General features: G+C 36.6%; 3 protein-coding genes across 4 annotated transcripts in view; 1 reads left to right on the forward strand and 2 right to left on the reverse strand.

Annotated features, from left to right (window-relative positions):
• On the reverse strand, positions 1 to 11044 carry MED27 (mediator complex subunit 27). 2 transcript variants are annotated; one of them, XM_072300662.1, is made up of 7 exons: positions 10811 to 11044; positions 9295 to 9439; positions 8344 to 8468; positions 4927 to 5020; positions 4048 to 4254; positions 3104 to 3245; positions 1 to 197 (listed from the first exon to the last, which is right to left on the reverse strand). In XM_072300662.1, the coding sequence occupies exons 1-6, from the start codon at positions 11005 to 11007 to the stop codon at positions 3111 to 3113; spliced, it is 903 nt and encodes a 300-aa protein (XP_072156763.1). In that variant the 5' UTR covers positions 11008 to 11044; the 3' UTR covers positions 1 to 197; positions 3104 to 3110. The 2 variants fall into 2 exon arrangements, with proteins under 2 accessions (XP_072156763.1, XP_072156762.1); XM_072300661.1 differs by having other exon boundaries at positions 1 to 3245.
• A 99-nt stretch (positions 11045 to 11143) lies between these two features.
• On the reverse strand, positions 11144 to 11968 carry Alg13 (Alg13 UDP-N-acetylglucosaminyltransferase subunit). The gene has a single exon (XM_019056911.2). The coding sequence runs from the start codon at positions 11663 to 11665 to the stop codon at positions 11144 to 11146; it is 522 nt and encodes a 173-aa protein (XP_018912456.1). The 5' UTR covers positions 11666 to 11968.
• A 72-nt stretch (positions 11969 to 12040) lies between these two features.
• The window catches only part of LOC109040742 (tyrosine-protein phosphatase non-receptor type 11), a 69215-nt gene continuing 68702 nt past the window's right edge, over positions 12041 to 12553 (forward strand). The window contains exon 1 of the mRNA XM_019056773.2: positions 12041 to 12257. Coding sequence (XP_018912318.1) covers positions 12244 to 12257 — 14 coding nt within the window. The 5' untranslated portion in view covers positions 12041 to 12243. The remainder of the gene's footprint in view (positions 12258 to 12553) is intronic.

Here is a 12553-nt window from a genome sequence, read left to right on the forward strand (position 1 = left end):
TTATATTTCTTTTCCCTTTTATTTAACACAATATACACACAACTTAACAAATTGCACTAAGTAATAAAAATGAGAGGATCAGATTGAAAATCAATTACTGTAAAAATGTGGACATGGACAATAATATGTTCTACAGCGTCACAGGCACAGGGTCTCAGAGTAATAGCTTCTAAATGAGAAACTGGATGCTAGGCAACCTGCAACACACCACTCAGAATTGAAAATACAGAAACTGACAGGATTTATATATAAAAATGGTACCAAAATGAAAAAAGTACATTAGTAAAGTTAAATATATATACAATTTTGGCGAATTAAATTGAAGAGAAAATATTTCACTGATGGACTTACAAAATTAATGATTTTGAAGAAGTCGTGAATTTCTTTCTTATGACAAGGTGCACTTCAAGAAACACACCAGACAATATTCTCAGTGTTAAAATGCAAGGGAGTAAGCTTTTTTGGAAGTCACTCAAATTGAGATGATAAAAAAAAAAATTAAGAAGCAAGAAAAAGATGCATAGAAAGTGTGACTAAAAAAGAAATTATAATTGGATCGCATTTAGCAAAAAGGTACCAGCTCTGTTACAGTGTTGTAAAAATGTTGTTTCTTCATAATTATCTAAAAAATCTCCCAGAGTAGCAAATAGTTTTTGCTTTCCACCAAAAAATTGTTTATTTTAAAGGAAAATAATTGCGTAAATTTTAATATCGTACTTATATTAAGTCATTTGAAAGGAAAGGAGAAGTCGCACGATTTTAAAAACACTGTAATCGCCCTGGTTCCTTTTTGCTAAATGCAAACCGATTAGTTCTCAGTATCTCAAAATGATTGGTGTGGAAGCCACATATGGTATAAAAATGTTGGATTTTTTTTACCTTCGTTTTAGTTACTGTAAAAATAATTTTTCTTGCATCATCTCAGAGAGGGAAGAAATAAGAATGAACACAAATTTGAGAAAGTCTGATGAGCATTTAAAAAGGAAAACGCACAAAAAACGACACAAACGTTCGCCTACATATTCAAGTAACAATGAAATACTGATTTTTTTCTTTCCTTTTTTTTTATGAGACGGCGAAAGTAAGAACATTCATTAACAAAATACAATGCTACTTAATGTAGATAGACTAAGATTTTCAACACTTAAAAAAGAGGGAGAAAAAAGAGAAATTGCACAAATACACATTGAAGAAAAATGATATCTATGGAAAAATTGAAAGGTACTTCCATCGCCCACCCAGGCATATGATGAAAAATTGATTATTCAAATAAATTAAACATTTTCTTACTTTGACAAAATCATTGTCGTTCAGGAGAAACCAAGCTGTTATTTTTGTGCTCAGGTTGCTTGGGGTGGCAATTCTCTTCTCCGAAATGAGAAAAATTGATTTGTAATACAAAATCAATTATTCTTAACAGAAGGAGGGGTATGATAATTATTGGACGATATTTTCAGGAATTCATTTTTCTTCGTGGATAATTAATTCGATTGAATGACAGAAACCTGATGGTTTATAAAATATTCTGTGAAAAAACCAACAAAAATTCGGAATTCCTCCAATTCTGCATAAAATGCTGGCAATACTCACAAAAAATGAAATATTCCGAAAAATATTTGGAGTTTCTTAAATATGGAGCTCATTGTAATCTATTTAGGTGGGGGAAAAATCCATGAAATTTGTTCATTTCATTCATCTAAAAAATCGATTTTCCGGGATGCAATCATCGATTAAAATCTGATTGCTCTGAATGGAATCAACCTAATTGGAAAACAAAAATTTCTTGATTAAATCGGAAAATTCGACGTTTTTTAGTTACATTAACACTCCTGCTAAGCACATCTCTACTCTTGGTGACTCAAATCGGTTCCAGGTGACTGCAATTTTGAAGTCTGACTCTTAATAAGTTTTAAACGATTCCAATACAAATTTTTAACTGTTTTCAAGGGATCAAATCCAGTTGAGAAAAATTACAATTAATTTTACAGGTCTAGTAGCTCCATTTATTTCATTAAAAAACAATTTTTCGTCCAGTTAAAACGGGCCTTCCTGCCTTCTGTGTTAGTGGTGATGCAAAGGAAACGACGCAAAGTTTAATTTTGCATATTCCCCTTAGAATTCCCCATGCCATTTTCGACAATGCTAATATGAAAAAGAATGGAGCTAAGATATACGTATCCCGGTATCCGTGATAAAAATAAAATTATGTATAAAAAATAAGTCACATCTTGGTACGTCTGATTTTTTCTCTCATGTTTACTTTCATGAAACCTGCTCACAAAGATCAGAAAACAAAGCTATAACCTTGTCTCCTGAAAAACTTCTTCATGGGTAGAAAACAGCATCAAAAAATGTACCATAAGCCTTTCTGCGGGCTGACTGTTGAAACTACATATTCTTTACTATGTCGAAAAGATAGGACAAGATGTAGCCCCACTTGTGCCATATAATAAATCGATTTTTAATTTTTTGTAATACGGACATGAGTTTTCTCTATCAGCTTGTTAGTGTTCTCGAATGACATTATTTTTTTAAATGCTGCTATATCCACCATTTTTGCAACTACTTGCAGACAATGTTTATATAATAAATGTGCTCTGAGCGATTGTAAAGGTGGCTCTTGTGCCGCAGTTTTTCAGGCCTCGGAAAACTTAGCTTCAGGGTTGTCCAATTTGCAAATACAAAGAGTAAAAAGTTGGTTACAACCGTTTTAGATTGTATTGTCTCTGAGCGGACTGACAGATTGGGTTTTAAATTTTTAATCTTAGAGATTCTTGAGATGATCTGTAACAATTCTCAATTTTGAATGTACAGCACCGAGTAATACTACACTCTACCAGAAATTTTAAAGAGATTCTCAACCTGGACCAATCACAAGCAAGAATTATATTCTCTCATACGAAAATAGCACTGCATTATTTCATATTTGCCTCTCTTCATACTTTCACTAAGTGACTGTTAATTCATTAAGTAAACAATCTTGAAAAAATGCAAAATACACTGCTTGATGACATTACAAAGTAGCATTTTTTATTTGAGCATGGGTTTTATACAGTAGCAAAGGAGCAACAAGCTCTTTTTTGAAGGGGTGAGGGGAGTTTACCTGTGCCTCACTGCTTACACTCTTCATGGAAGGGGTCAAGGGAACGGAAATCTCTCCATGTTGGGGGCAAAGAGTTGTGAAGGTGGTTGCTGCAACGCCTGCATGGATCACTGAATAAAGTTATGTAACTATGAAACCATGTCTGCAACAATTGAATGAAAAGAGAATTAGGTATATACATGCATATTAGTCCTTGCTAGAGCTGTAGATTTGCCATTTAACAAAATATCCAACGATAAAATTATGTTGAAATACAATATTTCTGCTCTATTCATCTAAAATTGATTTTCACACACACAAAGGGCTCTCTGAGGCCTTAAAACCAATGGGGCTGTCCCGCATTTTTTAAAATTCATTTTTGGAGAATACGTCAAAAATGAGAATGCCTGCATTTTTCTGATTTCCAATTGATCGAATTTGAACTGAGAAAAACTAAGTTGCAAAATATGCAACCCCGTTTCTGAGGGAAAAATGGATTGCATTTTGCAAAAAGGAACCACTAGCATTGCAATGTTGCTAAGATTGTGCAACTTCTTTTGTCTTGGAGGAAAAACCCGATTATCCATTAATAGTTTCTATTTTACTCGCTAAAAACTGTAAATTTAAGACGAAAATTACCATCTAAATTTCATAGTTTTTCACGATTTCCGCAATTTTATTACAAAAGATGAAGTTGCACAATCTTAGCATCATTGCAATGCTAGTGGTTCCTTTTTGCAAAATGCAATCCAAATATAGAGCGAATGGATTTTGTAACGTCACAAAGAGAGAACAAACTTGTTTTCTTTGAAATGCTCTGGAAATATTTTGTTTGGTACTTCATTTTGAATTTTATTGGTTGGGCTTCAGCCTTATCAATTGTTATGGATAAAAGTGAAATAGAAATTTACAAAAATAATGAATATTATTAAAAAATGAAATGGGCATGAGAGTGTTAAACAAACCATGAAAGACCGGACGGCAAGATCAGGCAGCGTTGGAGAGTAGAAGTGAAGCATGGCGGCGTGAGCATTCTCTGTGACTTTGCGGAACACTTTATGTCTTGATTCCGTCCATAGGTCCAATTGTTCCCCAAAACCTTTGATCATAACCCACTCAATCATTAATCCTTTGAAAGCAATAACAGCCTGTAGAACTCTACCAAGGGTGACCTGTGTATGAAATAGGAGGCAATTACGAAACGCACACAAGAAAAATTACTGCTTACACATCTCACCTAATGCAAATTAAATCAATGATTATAAACATCATGGGATTTGGCAACAGTGATCTCCTTTATTCTGCTGTTACTCGACAGAGAAAGTTACTCATCAAAACTAATATTAAAGGTACCACCGACCTGACACATTTAATTACAGTGGTTTCTCTCTCTTAGACAATAATTTGGTTTTATTGTACACAAACACTTCACCTCATTTCATTTGATCGTGCTTTTGGCTAACTGTGCATTTCCCTTGATTTTGACAGTTGTAAAAAGATAAAACACAGGCAGCAAACAAGCACTTCAGAGCTTTTTTGTGTTGTTTTTTGGCGGATTGTTTTGTGTAAAAAGAACCTTACACACCAGCAAAACTGGATGAAAAAATGACATGTTCAGAGGTGACCAAAGTTACCGATACTAGCCACATTTGATTCTAAAGTTGGGCATGGAAAGTAAAAGAATGAGCTTGAGGGAATTGATTCCAATGTCCACCAATCCAGGCGAGAGATCATTAATTTTTTAAAGCTTTTGTATGACTTGTGAGAACATAGCATATTATTCCCTGGATTAAAGAACTATTTGTAGTGAGAAATATAAAATTCTTGCCAAATATGTTTTTTACCGTTAAAACAGCATTTGATGCAAAAGGTCTTGCAATAACCATGGTCATGTTAGGAAACAATCTGTCAATATTAAGTATAACATTATCAACCGCCCTGAAAACAAAAACAAAAAAATTAAAATTTGAGCTCATTGAAACTTCCCTGCTTACAATTGAATCGGCGTATGCGAAAACGTCCATTGTCCAATGCAGGGTTTCATAATTGCGGCGGGTTTCTTTTGTCCCACGACATTGGTGAATAGGATCGATCTTTTTTGTAGACGTTTCATTACACTTAGGGGATTATTTATAAAATTGTTCTACATTCCTAACATCTCAAACCATTTTGTGTCGTTAAGTTACAACAAACTTGTCCACTCAAATTCTGAAACACTGTCTTAGACATTGGACGTTATATACTTGCATTGATATTTTTCCTTTGCTCACAAAAACTTCACACACTAACTATCTGGATATGAAAGGATGGTAGACCACTCCTGGGTCCACACTAAGGTGAAAGTCAGATAAATCCAAAAAAGTAAAATCAGATCGGAAGTGTCTGACTGAGGAGCTAAAATGGACTTTATTTTGCCTTAAGGAACTTCCGGCTCATGCATGGCGACACTGATGGCATGTACGTTATTTCTTATGGGAGTCAGAAACAGCAGTTCTTTCTCGAAGAATGTCGTCCAAATGAAAGCGGTACCAGTATGCGTCTCTCAGCAGGACTCCAGCAATGCGTCTCCGAGGCAACGGCCTGAGCTGAACTCTCTCTTCTCAGTCTTGCACTGAATCTCATTAGAGTTCATTACAATTTTAATTCTGATTTCAGGTTTTTTCTGATCAGTGTTCGAAACTCACCTCTGAGTTTTAGGAGCCATGTGGCGCATGAAGCCCATTTTTAGGCGCCATTGAAGATTTTTTAGGGGCCAAATCGACTTTTCGCCTATAAATTACTGCGCATTTAGTGGAAAGTTAGACGAAAAATGTTTTCAGAACAGAACCAGTCAGTAGCTGTAACTTGGGGAAGACAAAAGCACTAAGATTGAAATCATGAAGAATAGAAAAAGCTTTCACTTGTAGTACTGAAAATTCTGAGTTTTTTCAATTCAAATAGATTTGTTTTTCTTTCTTTATGTGACTTCTTATGAAAATCCAGATTTTTAGGCGCATTTGGCGCCTGCGAGTTTCGAACACTGTTTCTGATTTTAATTTCCCCTCATGATAGTGCAAACTGAGCATTTTGTTACTATCCTTTTACTTACGGTATTTGAATCATATTAATAGTGTTTTTTTCTAAGTACGGACAGTTGCAAATATGTGCTTTTCCTGTTTGGGAGCAGGCAGTTGCACATAGATGCGTTCGCATCTCCAACTGCCTGATGATAAATTTTCATGGGCGTTTTCCTTATTTTCTTCTGGAAGGTGTCCAAGAACAACAGAGGATAGCCCAAGGGTTGCACTGAAGTGCATTTTAATGGCATCAGCAATCCTGCAAGAGACCAGGCTGGGATCCTGTTGAATGTGGCTGATTGATGCGCTCAAATAAGAGCCAATCAGTATTCTGCCGTGCTGAGGAAGAACGCCGTATGAGCCTTCAGGCGTTGCCTAATTTCCTTTGATAAATTTCGAACTTCCGGGAATATTTATAAAAATTTTTTTTTTCAATTTTTCAGGGAATTTCCCACGTTATTTGATCTAAATAGTCTTAAAATTTCAAAGAAAAATATTGATAACTTTGCTCAAAAATAATCATTTAATCGGAGGTAATTTGGCAACTCTTGAATGTTCATACGGCGTTTTTCCTTAGTACGGCAGTATTAATCTCTGAACAAGACCCCAGCTAGGCATCTCTAATGCAGCTCCCTCAGCTGACCACTCTCATGGCTCACAAGGGGAACTTACGGACCTGCCGCCTCCGATTGGGCTGAATTTTTTTTTACAGACTCTATGGACCAATTCTAGAGGTCAATTTGAGCCGTTTTCCCGAATGCGCAATAGGAAGGGCGTAAAAAATTCCCAAAAGTTGCGTTTTCGGCGTGTGATTTGGTCGTGCGGCGCGTGGCAACATTGAAGCAGCCTCTAGTACCGCTTTATCGGCCTGAAGATTTCAGCGGAGTCCGGAGCCCTACTGCACACGTACTGGTTCCATGATAGTGATGTCCCGGGTTCGATCCTCGACTTTTTATTTTCCGCATGATCACGTAACATTTTATTTTTAATTCTTCATCCGCATTTATAAATCAAGCAGTTCCGATCACTATCCCCCCCCCCCCTCATTTTACGTACATTTTCCCCCGGTATTTATTCACATTGGCCACATATAATCGTAGGAAACTTCATTGATATAAATTAAAGAATTAAAAAGCAAAAGAAAACCTTATTTGTTACTACATTATCTTCAAATGTTTTCCTGGAAAAATATGTAATGTGTAAATAAATCGAAGAGCAACCCCAAACCCATGTGCATGCAAGGGTCACCAAGAAACACATTATTTTAGCCCTTTGCTTTTTAATTCATTAATTTATATCAATGAAGTTTCATACGATTATATGTGGCCAATGTGAATAAATATCGGGGGAAAATGTACGTAAAATGAGGGAGGGGGGGATAGTGATCGGAATTGCTTGATTTATAAATGCGGATGAAGAATTAAAAATAAAATGTTACGTGATCATGCGGAAAATATAAAGTCGAGGATCGAACCCGGAACATCACTATCATGGAACCAGTACGTGTGCAGTAGGGCTCCGGACTCCAATGAAACCTTCAGGCCGATAAAGCGGTACTAGAGGCTGCTTCAGTGTTGCCACGCGCCGCACGACCAAATCACACGCCGAAAACGCAACTTTTGGGAATTTTTTACGCCCTTCCTATTGCGCATTCGGGAAAACGGCTCAAATTGACCTCTAGAATTGGTCCATAGAGTCTGTAAAAAAAAATTCAGCCCAATCGGAGGCGGCAGGTCCGTAAGTTCCCCTTGTCAGTCCTTCACTGAGATTCATTAGACTTCATGGGAGCTCCAATTCTAATTTATGGTTTTTCCACCTTTGATTTCCCCTTATGTTGGTGCGGACACGGTGCAATATTCTGTTACTTGCAATATTAGAGCCATACTTATTGTTAGTGTTTTTTTCCTTCCATATGTATAAATTTACTGCCATGTTACAGTACCTAACTAAAATCCTGCTCATTGAATGTGTTTTAATTGAAAGTTTTAGAGGTGATAGAATTTTTAGTACGAGGGTCTTCAATATAAGTTACTTATCGATGTCTATCTTCGCCAAAAACTGAATTATGTGAGCAGATATTTGATATGCAAGACTGGAATTGCTATAAAAGCAGCCTTGTTCTATTATTATTTTTAATTATGTAGTGATGCAGTTAGTTGATAGATAGATTGAAATATAGGGCAATGGAGCAAGTTATAATCTTACTGGGGCGGTACATTATGACTGCTAGGTTGAATTCTTCTGCGTTTTGCACTGCTAGAATTGGTATAGGATCGTTTAAGGGTGTTATGACTCAGTAGACTTCCAGCCACAATACTGTATTCGTGAACCTAAAAGTAAAGAGACAGATGAGATATTTAGAACTTATGAATGATATAAACCCAAACATTTAACAGGCATTATAATTTGAGAGCTGGAAAGTTATCAGGCAGAAATTTCCTATTTCCTATGAAAATTGGCCAGATGGGCGACTTACTTTCCTGAGGATGAGCTGATTCATTTGCCTTGATCATATTAGGTTTTCGCAGATTTAATTTATTTTTTTCAGTTAAAGGTTCCCTTGTGAATCCAGCTAGAAATGTGACGGTTACTTCATCCTGGAATTTTAAAAAGCTCTCAAAATTTAGATAATTGAAGTCTCTGCTCAGGAAGGCCACAAGTGCATATATATTTTAAGTTTTCTAAGGGTATATTTGTTCAAATCTTTACGCATATCATATTTATAGTACTATTTCCATCTTAAAAACGAAGCGATTTTGGGCAGATTCTTAGATAGAAATTGTAGAAGCATTCATTTATTTTTTAAATTTTTTTAGGTAGTTTTAATTTGTTGAATATTCGCTATACAAGACAAGCAGCAGATAATACTTGTCAATGTTTCAGCAAATTTAGTGTTGCTCTGCTTTTGAATGCTCGCAACTTCAAAAGCTCATGAATAAATTTGTTCAAGTTTTCTACAAATGGGTTTTTTCCTCCCTTTACAGAAATTTGAAGTGCTTTCTACAATGAATACTTTGGGTTTCAAGCATACACAAAGGCAACAAAAGTTTGAAAAAAACAGAATTTTTTGAAGCATTTCCTAATACCTCCACTAAGCATGATGCACTTGTGTGAATAAAGGAAGAAAATGGGAAAGTTCAATGAAAAAATACTTACTTTATCAGTCCATTTAAAACTTTGTACCAGCTGCTTGTACAAGGCTTGTTTATCCTGAGTGCTTTCTTGACACAGCGACGCAGTATTTCCCAACGTAAATGGACCAGGTGGTGGAACTAGGTTATTCGTTGCCTGTTCTAAGTCCCTAAAATGCAAAAATTAAAATTATTGACTCATCAAGGACAAAGGATTATATGGAAAGTATTTTTACACTGTGACTGTCCGTAAGTATTTTAGGTCTTGGAGTTTTCCAAGGGGAGCACTTCTTACGGAGCTGGGTTGAAAATTTGTAAAAGTGTTGTTAGGTAAGTTGGTAATACTTTACATTCTGCTTGCAAGCAATTGGAATGCAATTGACCAGTAGCCTTGGGAATTGACTACAACAGTGATCTGACCGCAGTCAATTCTTGAGCATTATTCTAATCCCTTGCAAGCGGGATATAAACAAGTGCCAACTTAGCTGAAGACACCTCTAAGAGCATTTTCATCCATCAATTCTTTCGTGCATTTTATGAATTGCAAGTTTGGGCCCTGAATACAGCATGCCTATTAAAAAATTAAATTTTTTTTTAGCAGGGGCACCATATTAACTATATTAGGAGGAGAGGACCCCAATGGGCCTGTTCCAAACTTTTGCTATGGTAAAAATAAGGGTTGTTCCTTAAAGAAAATGGCTCAAAAATCACGATGAGTGCATCAACAAAGTCTGAAATGCACTCCTAACTTCACAATCTGCGTAAGAAATTCATGCTTTTTTCAGCTTCCTGCTTCAAAAATGATACTACAACACAGGTGAACATTTTGTTAGAGAAGTCATCCCTTCCAACCTCTGCGTAGTAGGTTACTGCCCACTATTCAACATGGCCGACGCCGATCCACCAAAACTGGCCAAAACTCATGTGCCAGGGCGAAATTCGAACCATTTGCTAACAACCTAGCGTGTTTACATTCTCGTTGTCCTCGCATTGATAAAGACCCGTCTTGATGGCAACGATTAAGTTGAGTTTTGCAAAACATTCTAGTATGCAAGGGTTGAAGGGAACGACTCCTCTAACGAAATGCTCACCAGTGCCATGGTATCGTTCTTGGAGCGGGAAGCTCAAAAAAGCACATATCCCGTACGCAAATTGTGAAGTTAGGAGTGGATTCCAGACTTTGCCGATGCGCTCATCGTGAATTTTAACACATTTTCTATAAGAACCAACTCTTATTCATGCTCTAGCAATAGTTTGCAACAGGTCCATTGGCACCTTCACTATTAAAAAAACTACATTTAAAAAATTGCGAGCTTGGACTTTCCATGCTCTAGTTAAGTAGAACATTTTTGACCGTCTACTTTTTTCTCTTCAATTTCTTAAGCTAAATTATGTTAGTAGAAGATGTTTAAACATTAACTTAAATATTAATTATAGCTTCATACTCAAAGTTAGTATGTTTGATTTTGAAATCATTGGTGAATGCATCAGAGTTTTCGCAGGTTTCAAGAAAAAATTTGAAAAAAGAGGCAGATACATACCTGTAAAATCTATTAATTCTGTTTATGTGGTCCTGTATTTCTTGAGCAAACTTTGCCTCATTTCCTTCAGCATGCTCTGCACGTATTCCATTTGAAAGGAGCTTGTGCAAGTCTCCCATACTTGTGCGGAGTTTCTTAACTGAGTTGAGAGCCATATACAATGGCTCTGTCGGCACAACCATAGCCATTCCAGACATTTTTACAAAATACGAGAATAAATTTGCAGTTTCAGCACTTTGGATTTGAAGGACCAGTCTCGATAGATAAAATGAAGGTGTCCTACAACCTTCACTTGACCAATCCGGAGGGTTACTCTGTATTACTTAATACAAGTTAGTTAGATTTATCAAGGCCGAGAAGGTTTTCAAGGAAATGAGCGAATCTCTCTGGTTTGCCGCATTCATAGGTTACCAGCTTAGTTAAATCTGAAGTTTCAAGGGTGAATGCTAACGTGTTTGGAGTACAGTAATACAAATGACCACTTTCGTACAATTTTTCAGCTAATTCAACTTGATGGTTGCCCATCAAATTCTCGTTAACAACCACTATCAGCGGTTTCTTGGCTTCTAGTACTTCCAGGCAACTACCGGCGCCAGCATGACTTATAACAAGATCGGAGTTACTGATGTCTTCTTTGAGATTGTTTTTGAATCTGAAGAATTCAACTTTTATGCCTGGGAAAGCTACAGATTTTGGCTCGTAAGAACCATTGCCAATCTGTAATACAACCTTACTGTATCCTTTGCTTTTTAGTGTTGACAGCACAGACGAAGAGCAAACTTGCTGGATCAAACTGTCGAATCTGGTTGTGCCTACTGTTATAAAAACCTGTTTGTTAGTGTTACTCCTGGTCATTGTGCTGCAAATAGGGTGGAGTTTGGAATAATTAAATGGTTCATTTTATTTGAAACACAAACTAGACACAAAACAACTGGAGTAGCTACTCTCCTCCTTGATCTAAACGAAGAAAAACACAAATTAGAATTCACGGAGCCTCCACTAGTCAAATCAGGACACGCTAGTAAACTTGTAAAGTCAAGCAAATTTCTAAGAGAAAACACCTTTTAACACTTATCACACGTAAGAGATAGTTCTGAGAAAATTGAAAAACTGCAATTCCACAGAATTCCACGAAGAAGAGGCTGGGTGGGAGGGAGGGGAGTGAATGCAGAGGTTAGGATCATCGATGAATGATGAACGCCAAAAAAAACATCAACATTGCGGAGTGGTGACAGGTGAGGGTAGGACAGGGGGCACGAAGGGAGCTTTCACTTCTTTTCAATTTTCTGCCCCTAACTTTTTTTGGAATTTTCTGAAAAATCCCATGGTCTTCCGTAAAGTGCATTCACACTGTGTTTTTCCAGAGGACATTTCATCCTGTCATGAGCTAATTGCTCGCTCATCTGTCAGGAGCCAAATTCTAGTCTTCAAGGATGACATCAAGGAGGTAAATAGAGTTTTATGTCTTGTAGGTTATCTTCTTCACAAGGGAATATCAGCGCTGATTAAATTTAGGAAAAACCATGTTTTCTCGTCAATTTAGCGCAACATTGGTAGTTTTATTTGAGTGTTTTGTGAGCCATCCTGTAGAATTTTCTTTTGCACCTGATACATGAAAAATCCAGCATGAAGTCGCGGAGACCAGTTTTGACCCTAATGCGTATAATACTTACAGTCCAATTATTTTAGCAGCGAAATCAACGGGTGGCAACCTCTTGAAAAATCTGCATCCCGGACTGTATC

The sequence above is a fragment of the Bemisia tabaci genome, chromosome 5, assembly GCF_918797505.1.
Source record: "Bemisia tabaci chromosome 5, PGI_BMITA_v3".
NCBI lineage: Eukaryota > Metazoa > Arthropoda > Insecta > Hemiptera > Aleyrodidae > Bemisia > Bemisia tabaci.